Genomic DNA, 23,646 nt, shown 5'->3' with positions numbered 1-23,646 from the left:
ATACAGGAAAATTCTATGAAATATTTTGTTTATAAAACAAGTAAAATCAACAGTTAACACATTAATCACAGATTGTGTTTGTCTGCACATGATTAGAAAAATCGGCTTTCTAAGAAATTGCCCCAAAATGTACGATACATGGGAGAATTATTTGAAATCACAAAGATATAGTCAGATAGGAAACAAACTCACTCAATCTTGTAATTCATATTCGATTATCTTGTGATTTATTTTTGAAGGTTGTGAATACTTTATAATTATATTTAAAAAAAATCCCTGTGATTCATATTTAATTATGCGACAATCTTGTGACTTATATGCGAAAAGTTCATATTCGAAATCTTGTTACTGTGTATTTTTTTTAGGTGTGTCAATATATTTATTTTCCTTAACTAGTCGACTATTCGATAACATTATTCGAACGATAGTCGAATATTCGGAACATTTTCTTAAAATAAAATTTTAATATTTCAAACCTCACTTGTAAATGCAGGAGGTATATATAACAAAATTTTTTTTTACCTCATATATACAAAAAAGTAACATTAATTGCCTCTGTTGCAAACAGATGTTTACAGGCACCTAACCTGTGGGCAGTGTGTTTTATATGAAATAAATTTAGACCGTAAATTATTCATATATCAGTTTTTATTTTAGCAAGCATTAAAAAAATTGCCAGCATGATATTTTTTAAAGTTTACAAAAATAAAGGGGGGGGGGTTAATACACACTATCTACACGTCTTACTCTGAATATATGTATTGTTAATAAAATTAATTTGGAAAGATATACATGTACATATCATTACTTAAAAAAAAAACCGTTTTATCATAATTATCATTTTATATTTCATGGAATTTTATTCAATTATTCTCCATTGCTAAAGCAAATTCGCCGGGACAGTCTATGTGTTTGTTCATCACAAAAACTTGAACATTCGTCATAATTTTTTGTTTAGTTTATCAATTTCAAGAAATATTCATCTAATAGAAAATGTATAAAAGATTTGAAAAGATCAAACTCTCATATTCCACATATGAATTACGAATTACAGAATCTTTCTAATCTATTATTTTTTTTTATCTTATGACCTTGTGAAATTTGATATACTTATAAAAAAATAACCCTGACCTAAGCTTAGTATGGAATGAGATATATGTTTTCATAATTCACATGTGCAATGCCCGTGACAAAACTATAACAAGTCACTGGAAAGTATGATCTTTGACCTTGACATTTGACCTTCTTTACAAAACTTTTAATCCTGGCCAGAGCTTTGCACCTGATGAGACAGGACTTTTATATTTTCATGTATATGTACATAGCTGTAACAAGACCTTCCAAATATACTCTGATTTTTAACCTCATAAACTTGACCTTGAAGTTTGACTTTCAAGTCATAACTCAATCCTTGGTCCTAAGCTTTTAAACAGAACATCCCACTTTAAAAATATATAATAATTTTAAATATGATGAGCTACCACGACAGTCACAATATGCCATAGATGATTGCATCCCAACCAAAAAAAAAAAAAAAAAAAAAAAAAAAAAAAAAAAAAAAAAACGATTAAAGACATTACATATCATTTCCCTGTAGTGAAATACACTGGGTTTCCTTCTTGACAACATGACAGCTAGGGTTTGTAGAACACATATATTTTGGCACTATTATCCTACTGTTCTACTGTCATGAACATAGAAGAAATTTGAACTTTGTGCTGGTTGCTCTTCTTTTATGATATTTTTTTTTCCATTTCACACTTTATTGATTAATTATGTAGATATGTATATGTTCACATTTTCTGTGGAACAAGTAAACAACATAACGGAATTTTAAGATTTCTCTCGATTTATGCAATAGAGGAATCAGGATACATTGACATTTACAATGTAAAGATATTTCCACACAAATTTAAATCTTTGTCCATTGTTATAAATTTCTATATCCTTTGCTTCCTCCTTGACAGGCTTACACTACAAAATAAAAAGTAAATAAGATCAATATCACATTAGAGTTAAGGCATCTTCTCCACAAGATGTTACGTTTATGACTAGAAACATGCAAAGAGACACCCTAAAAAGTAATTAAATTGGATTCCATTTTCATAATGCAAACTAGATTGAAGGACACCCTACTAAAAAGATGGCATTTAGACCCTGCGAGAGGGAAAGAGAAACTGTGGTGATGGGTATATAGACCCTGGTGATAGATAATACAGACCCTGGTGATGGGTATATAGACCCTGGTGATAGACAATACAGACCCTGGTGATAGGTATACAGACCCTGGTGATAGGTATACAGGCCCTGGTGATAGGTATACATACCCTGGTGATGGGTATATAGACCCTGGTGATAGACAATACAGACCCTGGTGATAGGTATACAGACCCTGGTGATGGGTATACAGACCCTGGTGATAGGTATACATACCCTGGTGATAGGTATACATACCCTGGTGATGGGTATATAGACCCTGGTGATGGACAATACAGACCCTGGTGATAGGTATACAGACACTGGTGATGCGTATACAGACCCTGGTGATAGGTATACAGACCCTGGTGATGGGTATATAGACCCTGGTGATAGATTATACAGACCCTGGTGATGGGTATACAGACCCTGGTTATGGGTATACAGACCCTGGTGATGGGTTTACAGACCCTGGTGATAGGTATACATACCCTGGTGATGGGTATATAGACCCAGTGATAGATAATACAGACCCTGGTGAAAGGTATACAGACCCTGGTGATGGGTATATAGACCCTGGTGATGGGTATACAGACCCTGGTGATAGGTATACATACCCTGGTGATGGGTATACAGACCCTGGTGATGGGTATATAGACCCTGGTGATAGACAATACAGACCCTGGTGATAGGTATACAGACCCTGGTGATGGGTTTACAGACCCTGGTGATGGGTATATATACCCTGGTGATAGATAATTCAGACCCTGGTGATAGAAAATACAGACCCTGGTGATAGGTATACAGACCCTGGTGATGAGTATATAGACCCTGGTGATGGGTATACAGACCCTGGTGATGATTATATATACCCTGGTGATAGATAATTCAGACCCTGGTGATGGGTATTCAGACCCTGGTGATGGGTATACAGACCCTGGTGATAGGTATACAGGCCCTGGTGATAGGTATACATACCCTGGTGATGGGTATATAGACCCAGTGATAGATAATACAGACCCTGGTGATAGGTATACAGACCCTGGTGATGGGTATATAGACCCTGGTGATGGGTATACAGACCCTGGTGATAGGTATACATACCCTGGTGATAGGTATACAGACCCTGGTGATGCGTATACAGACCCTGGTGATAGGTATACAGACCCTGGTGATGGGTATATAGACCCTGGTGATAGATTATAAAGACCCTGGTGATGGGTATACAGACCCTGGTGATGGGTATACAGACCCTGGTGATGGGTATATACACCCTGGTGATAGATAATTCAGACCCTGGTGATAGGTATACATACCCTGGTGATAGGTATACATACCCTGGTGATAGGTATACAGACCCTGGTGATGGGTATATAAACCCTGGTGATAGACAATACAGACCCTGGTGATAGGTATATAGACCCTGGTGATGGGTATACATACCCTGGTGATAGGTATACAGACCCTGGTGATGGGTATATAGACCCTGGTGATAGACAATACAGACCCTGGTTATAGGTATACAGACCCTGGTGATGGGTATACAGACCCTGGTGATGATTAACAGACCCTGATGATGGGTATACAGACCCTGGTGATAGATAATACCGACCCTGGTGATACATAATACAAACTATGGCAATATATAAACAGACCCTGGTAATAAGTATACAAACCCTGTAAACACAATTAATTTATAAAAGTAATATATGATAAATGCATAAATAAATCAATAAATAAATGCATCCATGAATGAATGAATGAATGAATGAATAAATAAATAAATAAACTAATTAATTAATTAATAGAATAAGAAACAAACGAAGGAATGAATGTAATAAATAAACAAACAAATAAATGAACTTCCTAATGAATTAATCAATTACTTAATTATTTAATTATAAGAATAATAAATAATGAATAGATAAATAAACTAACAACCATACAAATTAATAAATCAATGAATTAATTAATAAATAATTAATTAATGGATGGAATAATTAATAAATGAAGGAAAGAATGTAATAAATTAAAAAAAAATACATAAATACATTTTTTAATTAATTAATCAGTTACTTATATAATTATTAGGAAGATAAATAAATAAATAAATTAAATGAATTAAATAAATAAATAAATAAATAAATAAATAAATAAAATAAAAACTAACTGTAAAGTTGATTCATTTATTCTTCTGCTTTATAAATAAAAGTTATCGAATTATGCATAAATTTCTGCATCTGACTATAGTATCAGTCTGCATTACTAGTTTCCATTATTTATTCCGAATTTCCTCCTCCCGTTTTCCGATCTCGATGGAAATTTTTTTGCGAGCATGCGCTCTGCCTGGTTATAGAGGCTGGTTACGAGATCCAAAAAAGCATACATATTATACCTCGAATTTGGCACCATTTATCTAAAAATCTCCAGGGAAGCATGCATGCCCCCAGATTCCCATATCACACCTAATGTCTAGCAATGATTCTCATTAAATATTTTGCCTCCCTTTACATGGAAAGAGATGTCAAATTAAATAGCTAGATAAATCCCTGAATTTTTGCTTCTTCATATGTTTGAGACTGGCCCCGGGATCACGAAAGATCTTAAGCTTAAGTCAAAATCTTTATGTTGTACTAAATTATTGTAGACATTAAGTAGACCAAAATTAAAATATTTTTCAATATTGCATTACAAATTGTGTTGTTATCTGCAAATTAAGAGATTAATTCAATAATTAATAAACATTTTACAGGTGATTGTAAATTTGACTTAAGTCTAAGTCTGTTTCATGATCCTGGGGCCTGGTCTCGTAACTACCTCATGCTTGTCTTTGAACAATGGAATGAATGAAGTATTTTAAATTGAATTTCAATTTTCACTTCTATATAAATTATCGTTATAACTTTCTGAGACATATTTAAAAGAACAGAATGATAAAAAAATCAAGTTCTTAGAGGCTCTGATTAATATCATGATTACATTATCAACTCCCCAACCATTCAACTGGAACCACTGAAAATTTTCTCAGGGAGGATAAACTATTGTCTGGAATTTTCATCAACTGTAACACTTGGAAATTTTCATATTGGGGATTTTCAGAATTTTAACATTAGCTATTCCTCCTCTATGGTATTTTTCATACTATAAATAGAAATTAATTTTGTCAACAATTACATAGAGTTGATACTGCTGTAATAATGCTCTTTATTATTGCAAAGATATAGGTGTTAGATTTAATGAATTAATTATAATGATTAAAGTTATTCTTACATCTGGGTTCATGATATACTCTTTTGCCTTTAAATTCATACATCTTTCCAATTGGATTTAGAGAAGTCAGCAAGCACAGGCCTCTATATTACACACTAATATAATAATTACTATATTTATATTAAAAAAAAGATCATGAAAATAAGTTGATTAGTAAACAATGAATGGATTCAACAGTTGTTCTGCTATTAATAGATTTAGGAATTTTTTTATAGACAGAAATAGATATTGAAAGTTTTTGAGTTATTGTCCAAATATTATGTAAATGAAATTCTCATTTGTTGAGAAGATATGAAAGGGTTTGGATCCATGAAGGGCTAACAAACAATGCTCATCTTGATTACAGAGAAGTATGAATGACTGTGATTTACCACAATAATGTCACAATAAGAATTTGTTTGGGATATGAAGTGTGTACATTTTGATCAACAAAAGAACTGGACAGATTTATTTATTAATGCAGGGGTTGATTGTTGATTTTTGATTCGTATAACTATCATGATAAACTTAATAACACAGATTTTATATGTGTGTTTGAATTACTGCAGGATTTCTAAATTCTTTGACATTGTTATTGGCAGTCAATAAATAACTTGAAATACAAGCTAGGAGTACCCAGGTTCATTGAATATATAAATTAAGAATTGTTGTAAAGAATAAAGTTTATTTTTATTATTATGTAGATATTAAGATTTAGGATAGTAATGTGATACAAGTGTGGATCCAGAAATTTTTTCGGGGGGGGGGGGGGGGGGGGGGGGGAGTCCACCCTAGTCAATAAAAAAACATCCAGCCCAGAAATTTGTTGATAAAAAAAGTAAATTCCTTTCCCAAACATGAAAAACTTATTTGTGTGTGTGTGTGTTGGTGGGGGGTGGGGGTCAAGCTCATTTTTAGTTACTTTAGTATGTACATTTAATAACTCCACAAATTCCATATAATATCAGTTTCTTTATAACATCATGTTATGGGTTGTCTGTTGTTTGTTCAATTTTCCTTTTCTCCCTCTCTCATGTATTTCATTCTTCACCAATTGTCTTTTGGAAAAGGGCATAATATATATTTAACTAAAGATTCTATCTGAAAATGAAAGATATTTTGATATCAGTGTTCTGGCAAATTTACAATGAGGTACCTGGATTCAGGGGACATTTGGTGAAGTACATGGGACAGCAAGTAAAGAAAGAAATTAAAGAGGGGGACTTAGGAATGAGGAAATTGGTCAGAGGGCTAGTTATATATGTATCAAAACTCACCCCTTGTATGATTTATTCATGTGCATTGGGAGGGAAAAAAAGGTAAGTTAACTTCTACTTGAGTATACATGTATGTGTTTCTATAGCAATATATGAAATGTACTGTGACCTTTGACCCTCAGGTTGATATAGGTCTACGTACTGTATGTTATTCCAATGAAATTATAAAACGTGCAGAATTGTTGATTTAATTTGTTGTTGTTGTTCTAAAATTAGAATTTAAAAAATTCCAGTTTTATTAAATATAAAACTGAAAATACCCCAAACATTATATATATATAAGCTGAAAATAACTAGTCATATATATATATAATGGTCCTCAGGTTCACTGGTTGTGTACATCTTTGATTGGTTGGTTCTTTTTATGTTTTTCAAATGAACAGAATGAGTGACATTGCAAAGCTGTATAATATAAGCTTTTATAAATAGGTCTAGATGATATACATTGTACTGATAATTGAATTGTCCATCAGTTATGTTGTGATAGAATGTTCATACTGTAAATCACTTTTTATTCACAAGAACTTTATTTTTTCCTGTAATTACATGAGACAGACTGCTCACAAAAAAAAAAAAAAGAAAAATCATTCTGGGAAGTCATGTATAAGTCTCTAACCAAGGGTAAAAGATCATTTTCATCAGTTTTCACCCATGTCTGTCTAGCTGTCTTATGTTTTCATTAATATTTGTGACTGTATTGGAAGTGTGTAAAATTTTTGTCCTGTCCTTAACTTTGCAATAGAAGAATTAAATTAAATTCATGCATGAAACAGTGATAGCATCAGAGCATTGAATGTTCCATGAATCTGTCAAGGTCATTTGAATAAGGTCTAGGTCATGGAATTGAAAGTATAAAATAACTGGTACATGACTTTACAATGGAAAAGCAGAATCAATTCTGTGTTTTTAACAATTCATGAAACTTATGTTTTCTTTTATAGGAATCCTGATGGTCTTGTATAGTTAATCACCGGACATCATAGAGAGGTTTCAAGGAGTTCATAATGGCAGAGGAGCAGAAGGACTCTGTAATTATAATCTTAATAATAATAATACTAATATAGGGTCATAAAGGACCTTTTGTGTAATAGAGAATTGAGTTCATGTAATGGATATAAGCAATTGCATCTTCTCTGGCTTTTCTGGTGGAAAAACACTTCGAATGTATTTACATCATTGGATGTAAAAATTTTATACAAAATGGAGTGGCTTCCTATTTTTTAAAGTATTGGATAGACAGACTTGGTTGTTTCTTCTATAGTAGATTTAAGGTAATTTTATATTCAATGATTATAAGTTCCAGACTCTATGGATAAGAGGTCTCCCTACATTTATTTCAAAGTTTATGAAAAGGGGGGTTGTCAAGGACACCTAAGAAACACGTTAGAAGTTGTTTTTCTGCCTGTCGGAAAGGCCCAAGGGATATAAGCTAAATACTATTCTATATGATTAAGGCCCAATTTTACATATACCATTGCAAGAGGCATTATTGTTTTTAATTGACCTACAATGTTCACAAATATACTGTATTCCAAAACTTCTTGTGTGAAAGGCTCATTTTATGATTTAATTCTTAAGATATGGTAAATCATTCTCAGTATCTAGACTATTGTTCTTTGAACATGAAAGTATTAAAATTGGTTACACTGTAGTGTCTGTTGTGTATATACGAGATGAAGTTTGAGTTTTGTAGGATTTGGACCATATTTAGACTATTAATTATTGGGGAGTTTGAATGCTGGTCTGTCCATTTTTTCCCTTTTCTTTTCTGTGTATTAGCTCTTCTGAGCCAAAGGCTCAAAGAGCTAATACTATGGCCACTTGTGCGGTGTGCCTAAACTTTTCAAAATATGGGCCATATCTCAAGAACCCCTTGGCCAATTTTTGTCAAATTTGTCACATAGTATCCTTCGCTCAAGGGCTCTGGTTTATACTAAAACTACGGATGTGACTCTTAAACAAGGGGATGTGACTCTTAAACAAGGGGAGGTGACCTTTATACAAGGGGAGATAATTAGGAAAATAAAAACAAAAGTACTGGTTGCTAAAAAATCTTCTTCTCAAGAACCACTTAGCAGATTATCACCAAACTTACATGCAAGGATGAGAATATGTTGTAGAATAAAAATTGTTCAAGGCATTACCCTGGGGCAAAGGGCATGGTCTCAAGTCACTGCAGAGTTAATCAAAAATTGTGTTTTGTTAAAACTTTGATATTTTGCTTACTATTAGGACTAGGATCATCAAATCTTGTCAATTGATATATCTTAAGGACCTCATATAATGATGACTCAAAAGAAGGTCACTGTGACCTACTTTTTGAACTTTGCATGCATTTATTTCAGTTTGATTTTGATGCATATCTCGGACATTTTAAAGCCAATAATCATCAAAACTTGTCGTCAGTTTATGCATTATGGGGGCTTAAAGTGTGTCAACCAAAAAGTAGGTCACCATGACCTACTTTGTGAATTTTACGGCTATCATTTTCAAAACATTTAAGATAAGTATTTTGGATACTGATAGGTTTAGAATAATCAAACCTTGTAAGTTGATGCATTTTAAGGCCTTAAACATATTTATTTAAAAACTAGGTCACAATGATCTACTATTTGAATTTTGCATACATTCATTTTCATATTGTTTAAGAGGCATATTCTGAACACTTTTAAGCCTTTGATTATGAAACCTTGTCAGTTGTTGAATTCTAAGGCCTCAAAGTATTTCAACCAAAAAGTAGGTCACAGTGACCTACTTTGGGAATTTTATGGCTAAATTTATTTCAGATACTCATTGGCATAGAATCATCAAACTTTGTCAGTTGATGTTTCTTGGGTCCTGGGAATGTGTCAACTGAAAAGTAGGACACTGTGACTTACATTTGGAATTTTTATGGCTATATTTAAATGTTTCGAATACTAATTGACTTAGAATTATCAATCTTTGTCATTTGATGCATTATGGGTCCTCAGAATGTTTCAACTGAAAAGTAGGTCATAATTACCTACTTTGGAATTCCTTGGCTATATCTGAATATTTTAAGATAAAAAGGAGCTTCAAATCATCAAACATTTTTTTTGGTTGATGCATCTTGGATTCTCAGAGTTTTTAACCAAAATGTAGGTTACAGTGACCTACTTTTGGAATATCAAGGCTTTATCTAAATATATATACTAAGAGGCTTCAAATAGAAGTGATAGGTTGTACAATTTATCAGAAGAGTGCCCTTGAGCCTCGTTATATTTTCTTCCATTTGCCTTCTGACAGTAACATGCATATAAATGAAAATAACATGTCTGTGAATTTAACAGGTAAAATGGATAAATTATAGTATTTTACTGTTGAAATGTAAAATGTTTTAATAAATTTTTATTATTAGCATTTGTGTACAAAGTTAAGATATATTGTTTATTTTTAGGAGGGACCTTTAAGTGATTTATATGGTAAGTATTTTCTCCATATTTTAATTCTTCTGAAACAACTACTTACATCACATCATGAATATAGTAAAACATAGTTCCAACGAACATGCTTATTATGGATTCACACTTTCAATGTGTTTTTCATACCCTGTAGTTTTAAAATTTACTAGTATTTCAGAGTTATCAGATGTAGCAAAATAAATTTATAATGAATCAAATTCATTATAAGCATGTTTACTGTAGATGTTTTCAGAGTGATTTCATGTTTTAGTAGCTCTACTGGTCAGAGACCAGAAGAGCTTATGCAATAGTAATGTTCCATCATCCATCTGTCTGTCTGTAAACAATTTTTCAAAATGCTCTTCCTCCTACAGATTTGGTTTGATTTCAATATAACTTCGGACACAACTAGATACACTAAGATACATAATTCTTTGTATCGTTTTTTTTTTCCATGAAAGGTGTTGCCATGGTTACTTGAAATAGAAATTTCTGTGAAATACTTTCATAAAGCTACTTCTCCTACAGTTTTGGTCTTATTTCAGTATAACTTGGCAAACAAGTAAATTGCATTAAGCTACATAACTCTATTTATTGTCTTTTGATTTCTTTGAATGGTGTTGTCAGGCCGGGTTACTAAAAATAGGAATTTCTGTGAAATATTTTCAAAATGCTACTCCTTCTACAGTTTTGGTCTGATTTCAGTATAACTTGGCACACAAATAGACTATACTAAGATTCATAGTTTTGTATATTGGTTTTGATTTCAATGAACAATGTTGCCATGGTTACTAGAAAAAGAAATTTCTGTGAAATACTTTCAAAAAGCTGTATATTTCTTGCTTGTCGTTGAAATTATCTTTGCAAATGAAATCTTTTGACATGTAGCTCTCTGTAGTCATTGCTAACTTTTAAACAATTGGACACCAACTTCTCTAGAACCTTACAACAAGATTGGAAGAAAATATATAGCATAGTGTAAAGATTTCAGGGTTCAGCATTTTAAATATAAATCTACATGTATATGTGGAAAAATCTATGAAATACTTACACTGTAAGCTAATTATAGGCCTTGATTTATCATAGAGAAGATCAACACCTAGTGTTGCTTCCCCTGCAGCGAGAATGGAGTCAAAGAGATCATAGTCAAGGACTATTATACAAAAACAAAATGTTTTTAAAACAACATTTAGAATATGTCATATTACTTTTAAGATTAAAAGTATACAACAAAAAATATAAAGTCGATAAGTCTACTTGTCGTCCAGTGTATAATGAAAAAAAAAAACATCAATAAATTTCTAAGTTTGTGAATTTTTATGACATTTATGTGTTAGATGATTAAAAAAGAGAGAGAAAAAACTGTAACGAAGTTTGACTGTAAACATGTCACTCTCTACCATCGGCTCATACATTCACCTCTGTCGTTGGCTCGCGTATATCACAGTGTTAAGCACAAGAAATAGTGTGATTGTTTCGATTCATTATAATTAAATTCCTGCACTAATGTTTGTCTTTTAAGGCAGATATCTACTAAGTAGATCTAGACCTATTACATTGTATTTTAATTTGAAATAATCCTTGGAATATCATGGTTTTTACCTTATGTCAAAAATCTTGACGCAAGCCCATTGCAGAGGTGTCTGAGAGAGGAACGAACAACAACTCTGCATGGTACAGAAAAATTCTAGAGAATGGGTCTCAAATGCTTGATAAAGCGCAGAGATAGACATTAACATTCAGATCCACTTGCCATACTGTTACAAGTAAGTAATATGTTTCGTGCTTGTAGATTCAACAACATTGGATCAAATTATTAAAGATATTCAGGATGTATCAAATGACCAGGGGTCTGGAATGGATATTGAGGGTATTAGCAACCCACCGATGCAAAATCCAGGTAATTTTACATCATTTTTCTTGTAAGACTATGCAAAATTATGGCACCGTTTTGCTGAACTGACACAACTTTTCACCTACCACCATATTATTATTTATAAGGTTTGTTTCTGATTGTCTACAGAAATTTGTCAGGTTGATCAAGCCTTAAGAGATTGTGAAGTGAGTTGAGCCCTAGCTCTGATGCTTGATTAACTTGACAAATTTTTATGGACGGTCAGTAACAGTCTTAATAATTTACTTACTTGCCCATGACTATTAAATACATTGAATTTTTTTTTTTTGATAAATAATATGTATTCATTTATCATGATTATTGCTTTTGTGTACAAATCTTTGACATCATTGCATTGTTTTATTTTGATTACATTACTGAAACTAGACTACATCAACTTAAATAATTCTACTCATTGATTACCAATTTTGAATGGTGTTGCCATGGTTACTAAAAATATAAATGATAATATTATTTAAAGACACTGCTCTTTTTTTAGTTTTTATCTAATTTTAATCCTTGTATAGATGGAAGTATTCATGTATATATGATTACATGCTTAGATTTACAATCGTAGGAAAATCTGATGTTTTATCTTCGACATCTGTATGTGATAATTATATTAGTTCATTGTGTTGATTCTTAATTCTGATGAATGGTGTTCTCGTAATCAGTAAAAAAAAAATCATAGAATCCTTAAAACTGCTATCTTTCCTACAATTGATTGAACTGAGTTTCTGGTACTTTTATGCTAGATCATTATCAACAAGAATTGCCTCTGTAAGCTGACGATTTGAATCAGTGTTATTGCAGCTGTTGCTAAAAATGGACAAAAAGGAAATTATTTGTTGAAAGTTATGAAAGTATTTTGATATTCTGCTTCTTACTGTGTAGTTACAGAATGAAGAAGTGTTGTAACCTTTCAAATAACAGATTGATTAAATAATGAATTGTTTGAAGCCCTTTGACAGGTGCTTCATGAATCCAAACCAGTAGAGCTACAGTCTCATCAGAGATTTTGGTTTTTATACAGGAACAAACCCAGATGGTAACACATATAATGGAGGACCTAATGGCATCACACAGAGACAATCAACAATGGCAGTCCATATAGCAAACCGTATGACAAGGTTCAGATACGACACAGAGCTTAATAATCGAAACATTGGCAAAGAAGAACTCATGTCAATCAAGGTAAAATCTGGTCACAGCAATTCAGTTTTAAGTGATTAATATTATTTTTAGGTCAACTGAGTTACTCAGGTGACCTATTGCTATCTGTTTTTTGTTGTGCATCGTCCATTAACATTTGACAATTTCAGCTTATTCTCTATAGCTGCTGAACCAATTTCAACCAATTTTGGCATAAAGCATCTCTGCACGAAGAAGAATTGAAATCGTGAATTTAATGGTCCCTGCCTCCCAAGGGCCTGAGGAGTGGGCTAAAACCATAAAAATTAATGCGATCTTTAAAATATTCTTCTTTACTCGTGGACTTCAAGCAGTCAAACTTGGCATGATTGTAATAAGTATTGAGCCCTCTGCCAGAATTGTGAAATTCATGGCTCCAAGGTTAGGGGCTCTAGTGTTAGGACGGAGCTCTTTAGATCAGTGCATTAATTCTTCATAAATCTTCTTCTCTTGTTTAGGTATTTAGAATACAAACTATGTGCATGGTAATGATGAGCAAGAATGCTTCTTCTGGCACCTGGGTGAGGGGTGAGGGAGTTAATGGCAGGGCTCCATTGATCAGTAAATGCATAAATTCTTTCAAATCTTCTACTCTGTTCTTGAGTAGGTTGCAAAAAAACTAAGTGCATGGTTGTAACAAGCGAGAGTGCCTCTTCTGAAATTGTGAAATTCATTGGCTCTGGGTGAGGAATCTGGAGTTAAGGCAGGACTCCATTATAGATCATATAGTGAAAAAGCATTCTTTTAAAATCTCTGCTCTTGGATGTTTAGCAGACAAACTAAGTGCATGGTTATGATGAGAAAGAGTGCTTCTTTCGAATTCTGAATTGGCCTATTGGTGAGGAGTTCTGGAGTTATCAAGTTATTTTGGAGCTATATTATGATCATTTATCAGAATAGTTACTTTGCATTAAGAGAAGTACTGTATAAGTGGAATTTATTAGCAAGACGCAAACATAGTGATTTGTCCTTAATAATAATTATTTTATTTTAGCAAGAAGTAATTTTAGAGATTTAATAGCATCCTAAAAAAACAACAGTAACCTCCAAAGCAGTATAATGCATGTACAAGAATTTTAAATATAAATATACAAAGTATTTTCATAGTCTTAATAGTCAAATAGACTTGTAAGTAATAGATGGCACTGGCATATACAGGCAAGATTCTGAGTTGTTGCTTATTATCTGACAAACTATTTTGTTGATCCCTGATCATCCTTTTTTCTCGTTTTTGAGTGTCACTTTATTTCATGTTATTATATAATTATTTACCATTCCATAGATCCTTTAAAGGGTTGTATTATACTCAGGTGACCATTAAGGCCCTTGGGCCTCTTGTTATTGAATCCTGTCTGCTTCAGAATGTGGACTTTTTGTATACGGTTGTCAAATGGGTCAAAATCTAGAACATGTAACCAAGTGCTTTTCTGTTTGAGTACTGTAGATTTCTTATTTTACAGAAGTAATTATTATCGTGAAATAACTCGTAGCTGTCAAAATGCAAGAAATGGAATGTTGAACTAGGGCTACATTTAGTTCAACATTATAAAACTAAAAGCGAGTGATTTTACGTCACAAGTGGTGCCTCTTGTGAAATTACATGAAAGTAATTTTTCCATATCCGTTTGATATGTTATTATATCAAGCTAAATGTAATCTTATGCCTTAAAAGCAAGATACAGAAAAGTTTTAAATATTTGTATTTGTAAAGAAACTAGAATTTTTTTCCTGGTTTTTAAAATACATTTTATTGTGGAAGTTTGAAGTTACTTTTCATAAAATTCACTTTCTAAGGAAGAAAATACTGTAGATGTACTTTTTCCACAGAATCATAATTCCATGGACCACAATTTCTGTTCAATCCCTGGTTAGAAAATTACACAGATTTCTGGAATTGCCTTTGTATGCCCTTTAATGCTGTGACAAATTTGCATGGAAAGTGCATGGATGTACATAGCATAAATTAATCCCAAGTGAAAAAAAAGTAGATCTACAGTATTAGCAAACTGGGGCATTGTATAAACAAGCTTCATTTTGACAAATTACCATGTGTGTGTGCCACGTAAACATCTACCAAGTGCTTTGATGTTCTGCATAATTTTAATTATTTAACATAAAAAAAATTTAAGTAAAGATTTGAAAATCTCAAATTTTGTTCTGTGTAACTCACAGAGTAGAAATTTAATTCGACATTCTGCAAGTACAAGTAGCAAATACATTATTCCTACCATTGACTAGCTCTAAAAACTTTTTTGAATGTTTGTAACAGATATTGACACGTTTGTTTTCAAGTTAATATGTGAATTTTCCTTTCACTCCTAGTTCATCAATATAGATACAGAGGTCTTTGTGAGAGTCCATTGTGTAGATCCCGTCAACAAAAAGGCACATCCGTACTGTTTAATTGGTGACAAGTGTAAAAATGGACTGTATTGCGAAAAGTTTCATCCCACCGTTGAAAATAAAAGTACATTGTAAGTGGAAATTCTGTTGTCAGCTGGTACATGGTTTGGTAAATCAGTGTTTCTAGTAGAGCTGTCAGTGATGAGTTAAGTACCATTCCCTCATAGAAAATCCAGTCTATATGACTTTTGCCACAGTTAATTAGCAAAGAATAAGTGCCTGCATTAGCTACCATGGCCATACCTGTACTTGTTCTAATTTAAAATGATATGTGGGAATGAAGAGATAAGTAAAGAAAATTAAACAGAAAGTATGTGGTTGCAGTTTACTAAACTGTCACAATTAGTTATAGAATTCATGTTGATAATTTGGCTGAGAGTACATCTTAACTTTATTGAATATTTTACCTCAGATCCTGTAAAGCAACCATAAAAATTCCCAAAAGAGGGGAGTATGAAGACGAACTCAAAAAACGAAAACAGACCATGGAAAAACACCTAGGCCTATTTAGTGAAGAAATGAAGAAAGGTATGCTCAGTGTTATTTTATATAAAGGACTGTAAAAATGGTAATATAATTGCATATATTTCCTTTAAGATGAAGGGAGACATTTTGTTTTATGATCAGTATTTTTGTCTGTCAATGTAAGACTTGAACCTCTTATCTTTAAAAAAAATCCTAGGCTTATGATATTTGGTTTGTATGTGTACCATCATAAAATGATACATGTGAACTATGATGACATCACGAATCAGTGACCTAAATGTGACCTTGACAATATTTTAACAGCACTTTTATGAAAACTTTCCATACCTTTTTCCCAAAAATTTTATTTTATTCAAGCATAAAGAAATCACAGATGCCATAAGAGCTACATAAATCATACTAGGGCTGCATTCAAGAACATAGCAGCTACCCAGCTGTACAAAGCAGCTTTGATCTTGAATGATAGGCTAGCCTAGCCATAACAAGCATTACTTCACAGTGCATGCAGTACGAACTAGCTAGGTTAGCTGCTATAATCTTAAATGCAGCCCAGAAGTAGAAAAAAAATAAGTCTACAATGTAGTACAAAGTTACATAGATTATAGACTTATATTGTATACATGGAATAGACAGATGGTTTGCCTCATCAATAATGGTCTCAAATTACAATGTGTTTTTTGTTTATATCTCAATGGTGACTGTTATCTTTGAATGTAGGATTATGATTTTAAGGTGTGAATGTTACCTTGGAAAGATCTGCCATCATTACCTTTATGTGACCTTGACCTTTGACTTAATTCAAAGGAGAAAGATACTTTTAAATATTAAAGTTGGATTTGGTTTTATCAATTAAATTGAAGCAAGAATTTATAGTAATGCATATAGTTAAAAATTATGAAAATTATTGGTGAAAATTCTTATTTTCACAGCTGGATACTGGAATACAAATAAAAATGTCAAAGAGTGCAAATGTGTGGCATTGTGTGTAGAGGCCTTCTACAAGACTGGACAACAGATGTTCATGCTTCACGAAATTACCACAGGCTTGTTAAATGCCAGTGAGTTTGATTTTTCCTGATATTCTCATATGTTCTTGTTAATGTTATATGGAAATGAACTTGTAATCAGTTTAAAACTTATATATTCTCAAAATATTATTTATGTAATTTGTGCATATGAGTTATGCCACTTTCATTTGTAAAACTTTGAACCCCAATATGATCCTTAATACCACTTCTCATCCCAGGTGACCATAATTCAAAGGAAATAAATATCAGAAGCTTATTAGAAAAGTTCATCTTTTCTGAACTGCTAGTACTGTAAGGTTTTCTATTACCCCTATCTATTGTCATAAACTTTTTACATTTTCAGTTTCTTACCCAAAACTCTGGACAAATTTTAACCAAACTTGCTTCAAGCATCCTTAGGGAATTTAAATTAATTAAAATGAAAGACAGTACTTCCTATCAAATTAAGGGGAAAGAGTCCAGGTAATGCAGAAAAAGTTGAGGTTATTTAAAGAATTGTGTCCCCCCCTTCTTTCCCCATTTTCTTTGTGAATAAAGTTGATTTTGAAATGTAATATAAGCAAAATCAGATGACAAAAGTGATTTCAACCTGGAGTTGTAGGACAAAAGCCTGTGGAGTTGAGTCCAATCCAAATTGCCATCACATTATAATTCATATAGTGTGTTTATATTGAAGAATCAGTCACAGAATGGGTGATTAGAATTTATTTGAATTTCTGGAACATCAGGAACAACACTTAGGAATTGTACTTGGTATAGTTTGACAGTGGAGGGAAAATCAACTCAGATTTTTACAAAACAAATTTAAAAAAAAATTTAAAGTTGTCTTGCTTTTAATTTTTCTCCTGATAAACAAATGGTATTATCAGGGCTCGAAATAATTGATGGCCTGCTGGTCTGGGGCCAATGAATTTTTAATCTTGGCAAGTACTTTACGTAGGGCATGTGCCCTTTGGGTCAGTGTTTTGTTTTTTTTTTATGCATAAAAAAGTCATTCAGGGTCGGGCTAGTTAATTTGACAGGGTTGTGTGTCGAATTTCTGTCGTTTCTTGTTTTGCTAAGCGCTACTACTAAGTGTCACAATATTAACAAAATATTACTATTATTAATATGGTTTTTGGAATTTGGGCCAGTCATTTTAAAATCTTCTGGCCCAGTGGAACAGTAAAAGTACTGAGCTGACCAGTAAAAAATTAGTGCAATAGCCCTAGTGACTATGAAAAAAAAAATTATTTCTAGCCCTGATACTATGTTATTATGACTTATTTTTGCTAAATATCTGGAATGTTTGCTTTTTTCCCTGTGACTAGAGGAGGGTAGGGGTTTCAGTGTCCATACTATCCGTCCATTTGCTCATTACTGCACGGGCTCCAGGAGTCAAGATGAGAATATGCTGATAGTTCTGACCGCTGATTCTTTTATTCCTAAAGGTAAAATATTCACTAAAGTGACATAGCAAAGAGGTCGTGTAACATTAATTCCACAATGTGAAAATCTTTTTAAATTTTAACAGACTAAAAGTACCAGAAATATTTGATCCATATGAATGTTGATACAGATAATATCTGGGTAAAGATCATAGATTGAGCATATGGTGTAGGTTGGATTATCTGTTTACAACTTTAATGTAGCCATATCTTACACTAATACTTGATTAAGGAGAAAAGCAAGGCTATACACAGGGTCAAGGTCAAATAGAGGTAAAAGGTCAAGAACAAATATGCCACAATGGTGTTTCAAAAACGTACTTTTTTTTATAGATCTGAAACTTTTTTTAAACAGGGATAGAGATCAGATTTCAAGATGAGGAAGGATGGTATGCAAAAGCTGAAAAACCTACGATAATAAAAAATGTAAGACTTTTCATTTTATTAGGTGCAATTACATTTGAGGAATCAAAATTTATTGGAAAACAAGACAAATGAAATGTCTTCAATGGCAGTGCCCAAGATCATCAAATTTTCAATCGCCTGTAAAATGTTTATTTATTGTTGAATCAATCTCTAAATTTGCAGATAACAACACTTTTGTGAAGCAATATAGAAGAATATTTTATTTTTGGTCTGTATGACTTATACAAAATTTTAGCACAATAAAGATTTTGACTTAAGCTTAAATAAGATGTTTCATGATCCCAGGGCCTGATTCTTTATAGATTTTGTTTGTAATTTTGACTGTGTGATGTGAATTCAAGTAGTAGATTTCTTCTACTTTATCAATCTATAGGTACTGGAAGTGAAAATACCTCCTTACAAAAACACAGAGCTAGAGGAGGTCAAACAAGTACATGTGCTTGTGAGGTCCGATAGCAAAGTCAATCTAGAAGCCAATCCCATCAAATTCATGTACAAACCACACGGTAGGATCTTCTGGAGTAATATCAAATCAAAAACTGTCAAAGTTTCTGCTACAAACATTGATGAAAATGAAGTTAGTTATTGCATGTGGTTCAATTTTCATAAGTTCCTTAAAATGCTTTTGCTAACATTGTAACAAGTCTTGTAGGATATATACAGTTCAACTTTTCTGATTTAGAACTTTTTTTAAAATTTGAATTTTCAGAAGGGACTGTAATCGAATGCAAAAAAAGAAAACGTCAAGACTACAGTAACATTCCCCAGGACATTTTATTGGAAGCAAATGGTAAGAAAAGTGTATCAATTCTTGATTTTTGTAATTATGCAGGTGTTATATGTAACACAGATTTAAGTACAGTATATTAAAACCATAGCCTAAGGACCAGAGTGCACAAAGAAGGTCTATAGTTTTGTATTTGATTTAAAAAATAAAATATTTTCATGCATATACAGTCAAACCTCGTTATCTCGAACTCGATGGGACTGAGATAGAACTTCGAGATATCCGAGGATTGGAGATTTCAAGGGTAAAATACTTAAAGAATAAGTAGTTGGGACTTCCAAATCACTTCGACATATCCATGGTATTCGAGATATCAGTGTTCGAGATAGATGTACCAAGTTCAACTGTATTTTGAATAGTAACCAATTTAAATATATTATGGCTCTCAAGTTTTACAAATGAGTAGAAAATACAAAAGAATATGTAAAGTGGCCAAACTAAAATTTGCAGTCAGTAGTGACTATGAAGCCCCATAAGCCTTATGTATTAACTAATACTGTAGACTGTAGGTTGGCAAATTATCACAATGGTTTTAATTTCACTATGTTCGTGATTCATCATTTTCCCGCGAAATTAAACCCATCGTGAGTGTTCGTGATTCATCATTTTCCTGCGAAATTAAACCCATCGTGAATGCTATCATAAGTTTTTAACAATAAATGCTAAGAAATAGACGTTTTTATTAGATAAACAATAAACTACATGTTAATACAGTATATTTTTAGTCAACTTTTAAACAAATATTTGGAATAACATTAATTTAAGTTGAATATATATTATAATTAATGTTAAAAGTAAGAATCAGTTGATATCATCATTTTGTTAAATGGCTGACATGAAAAAAGGTATAACAACTGCTTTAAAAAATGTAAAAAATGAAAGAAAGAAAAAATGAAAAAACCTGCCTGCCGCATTTAATTTTGAATTTTTTTCGCCTGAGAAACTATTAATTAATTTTATATGGCCTTATTGGCATTGGTATCTAAGGCTAGATTTAAGGAAATTTGATTTCCCTAAAGATGTATTTATTTTTGTACTTCTATAGGATGCAGATGTCAACATTTTACAATACTGTTTCTAAGACTCCAAAGAACCTTGAACCATATTGAGATGCATGCAATAAAAATTTTTGCATGGAAAGATTTCAATTTCAAGCTGTTTTTGAGACTTACAAATGTAATTATGATACAATGATTTTAAGAGTTATCCTTCCTGGCTGAAGAGTGGATATCCTATTTCCTGAGGTGAAGCCAAGGGAAATGGTCCTCACTGAGGGGAGAATCTTGCTAACTCCCTCAATGAAATACTTGTTTAATTGTTTTATTATACTGGTACAAATTTTGAAGCAGGGATTAGCTCACTTGACTAATGCACAGCAAAACAGGGATTAGTCCATTCACAGCAATTTCCAGGGAATTACATTGTATTCAAATCTAAAGATCTAATTTTTAAAAAAGGAAAAAATCAGTATAGGAATAATAACATTAACTAAACTCTGTGAAAACTGACTTCTTCAGTTGATAACACTTGCTTCAAGATGAGTACAGCAAACATGTATGTCACTGGTAGACATTTTAGTGTGATGCAAACATAAGCAATATGTCACTGCTTACCGAAAGTACCAAACAATGGAATTGTAATATTTATGTTACATTTGTGGTTTAAGATTGTGTAACAGCTGAATGAAATCAGATTGCCTATGATTGATTTAACCAAGTGATACTTGACCTTGCTAGCAAGTGCTCATTGATATTGCAAATGTTTACATTCATATGATGTAATTTAACAGGTGCAGATGCAAAAATCAGAATGAAATCACATTTGGAACGTAGGAAAAAGATCAGTAAGTCCAATATAAATATATTTTCGTTCTTAGAACAAGGTGATGATTAAATATTTTTCATTCTATTATTCAGATCAAAACTTTGATAATTTTTTTAAATAGTCTCTAAAATATAACAGTTACAAATTAAAATATAATGTGTATTTTAATATAATATAGAAAGTAGAAAACTGAAACACCAAGTTGACAATTACAGGTAAGGCAAGTGCCACCATTACAGCACCACAGCCCAGTGATGGTTCTTGTGCCCAGAACATTTTGCCTACAGATCCAGTATTTGATCCAGTGCAAAATTTGGATCCAAATTTTGATTTCCTCCAAAATCTTACATCCACAACACCTGCCTCCATTTCTGCTGTGCTGACTCCCTCCAATGTTCCCTTCACATCTCCAACACAACCTGGTTATATGGATGCCATTACCAGTCAGAGTATGTTGTATGGAAACCCCACCAATCCAAATTATCAATCCACATCATCCATATACCAGATACCAGTTCCATCTCCACACGCAAAGCCTCCAATTTCTGCCCAACAGATGAACATGTCTGTTCAGTCACCACAAAGTCACTTGCCAGTTCAGCCCCCCTCAAGTCAGTTTTCTGTGTCTTCACCACAAAACAATGCAGTTGGCTCAGTAACCTCCCCACCACCTCCCCAGTCTCCCATGGGTAACATAGGAAAGTTTAAGACTGTAGCCATTGCTGGAACAAATCAATGGCTCCTCATTGATCAGTTTGGAAAGCCTCTTCTTGTCCTGGGTGGTCAAAATGATGAAGTATCAGCATCTGAAGTTCAGGAGCTTCCCTCTATGAATATGGGATACATTAGCAGTCCACCCCAGTATGATATGTCTGGCTCTTATCCACCTGTCAACCAAGCAAGTGACATGCTTGCAATTAATCCACTTTCCACTACAACGGATAATGACCTGGAGGTGGATGATGCAGGTGATAGTGCAGATGTCCCTTCCTCTGTCAGTGGTTCACCTGAAACAGGAAAGCCACAAAACAAATTAAGTACATCCACGGCCTTTGAAGGCTCTGAGCAGGCTGATGATGCTGTGGTGGAAGAGGAGGTGGACGAGGCTACTATGAGTATGGAGAAGATGAGTCTTGAACTTCCCTCATCTACATAGACAGGTGATCAACTTTTCGTTGTCAAAAATTTGAAATGTGAATTGTTTTCTTCCACTTCTTGGAATTTGTGTGCAGAACATTTCATTAAGGAGAATAAACTCTTGTTGCTTAAAAAAAAAGATTAGACACACAAACTGAAGTTTTTAGCCTTCATTTTTTTTTTTATATATGAAGTTACTGTTTTTGATGCGTGTGTTGGATTGAACCAGAAAATATGGCTGGAAGAATACATGACTCAGAAAACCAAAAAAAAGTACAGTATTTGTGAACAAGAGGGCAGAGGAAATCTTTATGTGGGGCAAATTGTTGCTTTTTCCCATCAGCATTGATGTTTTATTAGAGATTCTGAATTCAGTGATGCTTTGGTCCAGGATCTTTTTATTTACCAGTAGTGCCATTGATGTTTGAAACAAGTGCTGAATGCTTATCAGAAAATAAACATGTTTGCCATTTTCATTCACGTAAAGATCATTACCTGTACTTTTACCAATTATTTATTGTATAATAGTTCATATTTAATTTGTGTAAATGCATGATATCAATGTCAGGGGTATGTAAGAGATTATAGGCTTTTTCCCAGGATATTTTAAAGTTGTTGTTGTATATTTTTAATAATAACATTATACTTGTCTTTTGCTGTATATCATTTTAATAATGATGTCATACTTCTTTGTTATTTGTTTGTTTACATCTGGAAAGAAATTGTTCATTGTTTTTGTTGCATTCAAGACTACATGCTAGTGTATGATGGAAGACTACATGCTAATGTATGACAGTGTTGTCGGAAATTGAATTTGAAAAGTGCTTTACAGCTTAAATGGGATACATATACTGATTTGCATGTCATATGGCTGAAGTTTTTCATTGCTGCTAATACAT

At 32.8% G+C, this 23,646-nt stretch overlaps 1 protein-coding gene across 1 annotated transcript; it reads left to right on the top strand.

The window, feature by feature from the left end:
• The first annotated feature begins 7,661 nt into the window (after positions 1-7,661).
• Positions 7,662-22,906, top strand: LOC133191677 (uncharacterized). Its single transcript, XM_061327409.1, has 13 exons — positions 7,662-7,750; positions 10,141-10,165; positions 11,937-12,044; positions 13,072-13,232; positions 15,552-15,703; positions 16,045-16,160; positions 17,048-17,176; positions 18,457-18,576; positions 18,929-18,999; positions 19,373-19,505; positions 19,709-19,789; positions 21,576-21,629; positions 21,826-22,906. Exons 1-13 carry the CDS (start codon positions 7,727-7,729, stop codon positions 22,764-22,766), a joined length of 2,115 nt encoding a protein of 704 aa, XP_061183393.1. The 5' UTR covers positions 7,662-7,726; the 3' UTR covers positions 22,767-22,906.
• The last annotated feature ends 740 nt before the right edge of the window (positions 22,907-23,646 follow it).

The sequence above is a fragment of the Saccostrea echinata genome, unplaced genomic scaffold, assembly GCF_033153115.1.
Source record: "Saccostrea echinata isolate AGI-Se365-2 ecotype Australia unplaced genomic scaffold, CSIRO_AGI_Sech_v1 ptg000024l, whole genome shotgun sequence".
NCBI lineage: Eukaryota > Metazoa > Mollusca > Bivalvia > Ostreida > Ostreidae > Saccostrea > Saccostrea echinata.
This window is presented reverse-complemented; position numbering and strand designations above follow the sequence as displayed.

Coding starts and splice junctions, on each gene's coding strand:
- LOC133191677 (XM_061327409.1), top strand. CDS start 7,727: ATGGCAGAGGAGCAGAAGGACTCT. Junction 7,751..10,140: donor CAGAGGAGCAGAAGGACTCT/GTAATTATAATC, acceptor GTTTATTTTTAG/GAGGGACCTTTAAGTGATTT. Junction 12,045..13,071: donor CCCACCGATGCAAAATCCAG/GTAATTTTACAT, acceptor GTTTTTATACAG/GAACAAACCCAGATGGTAAC.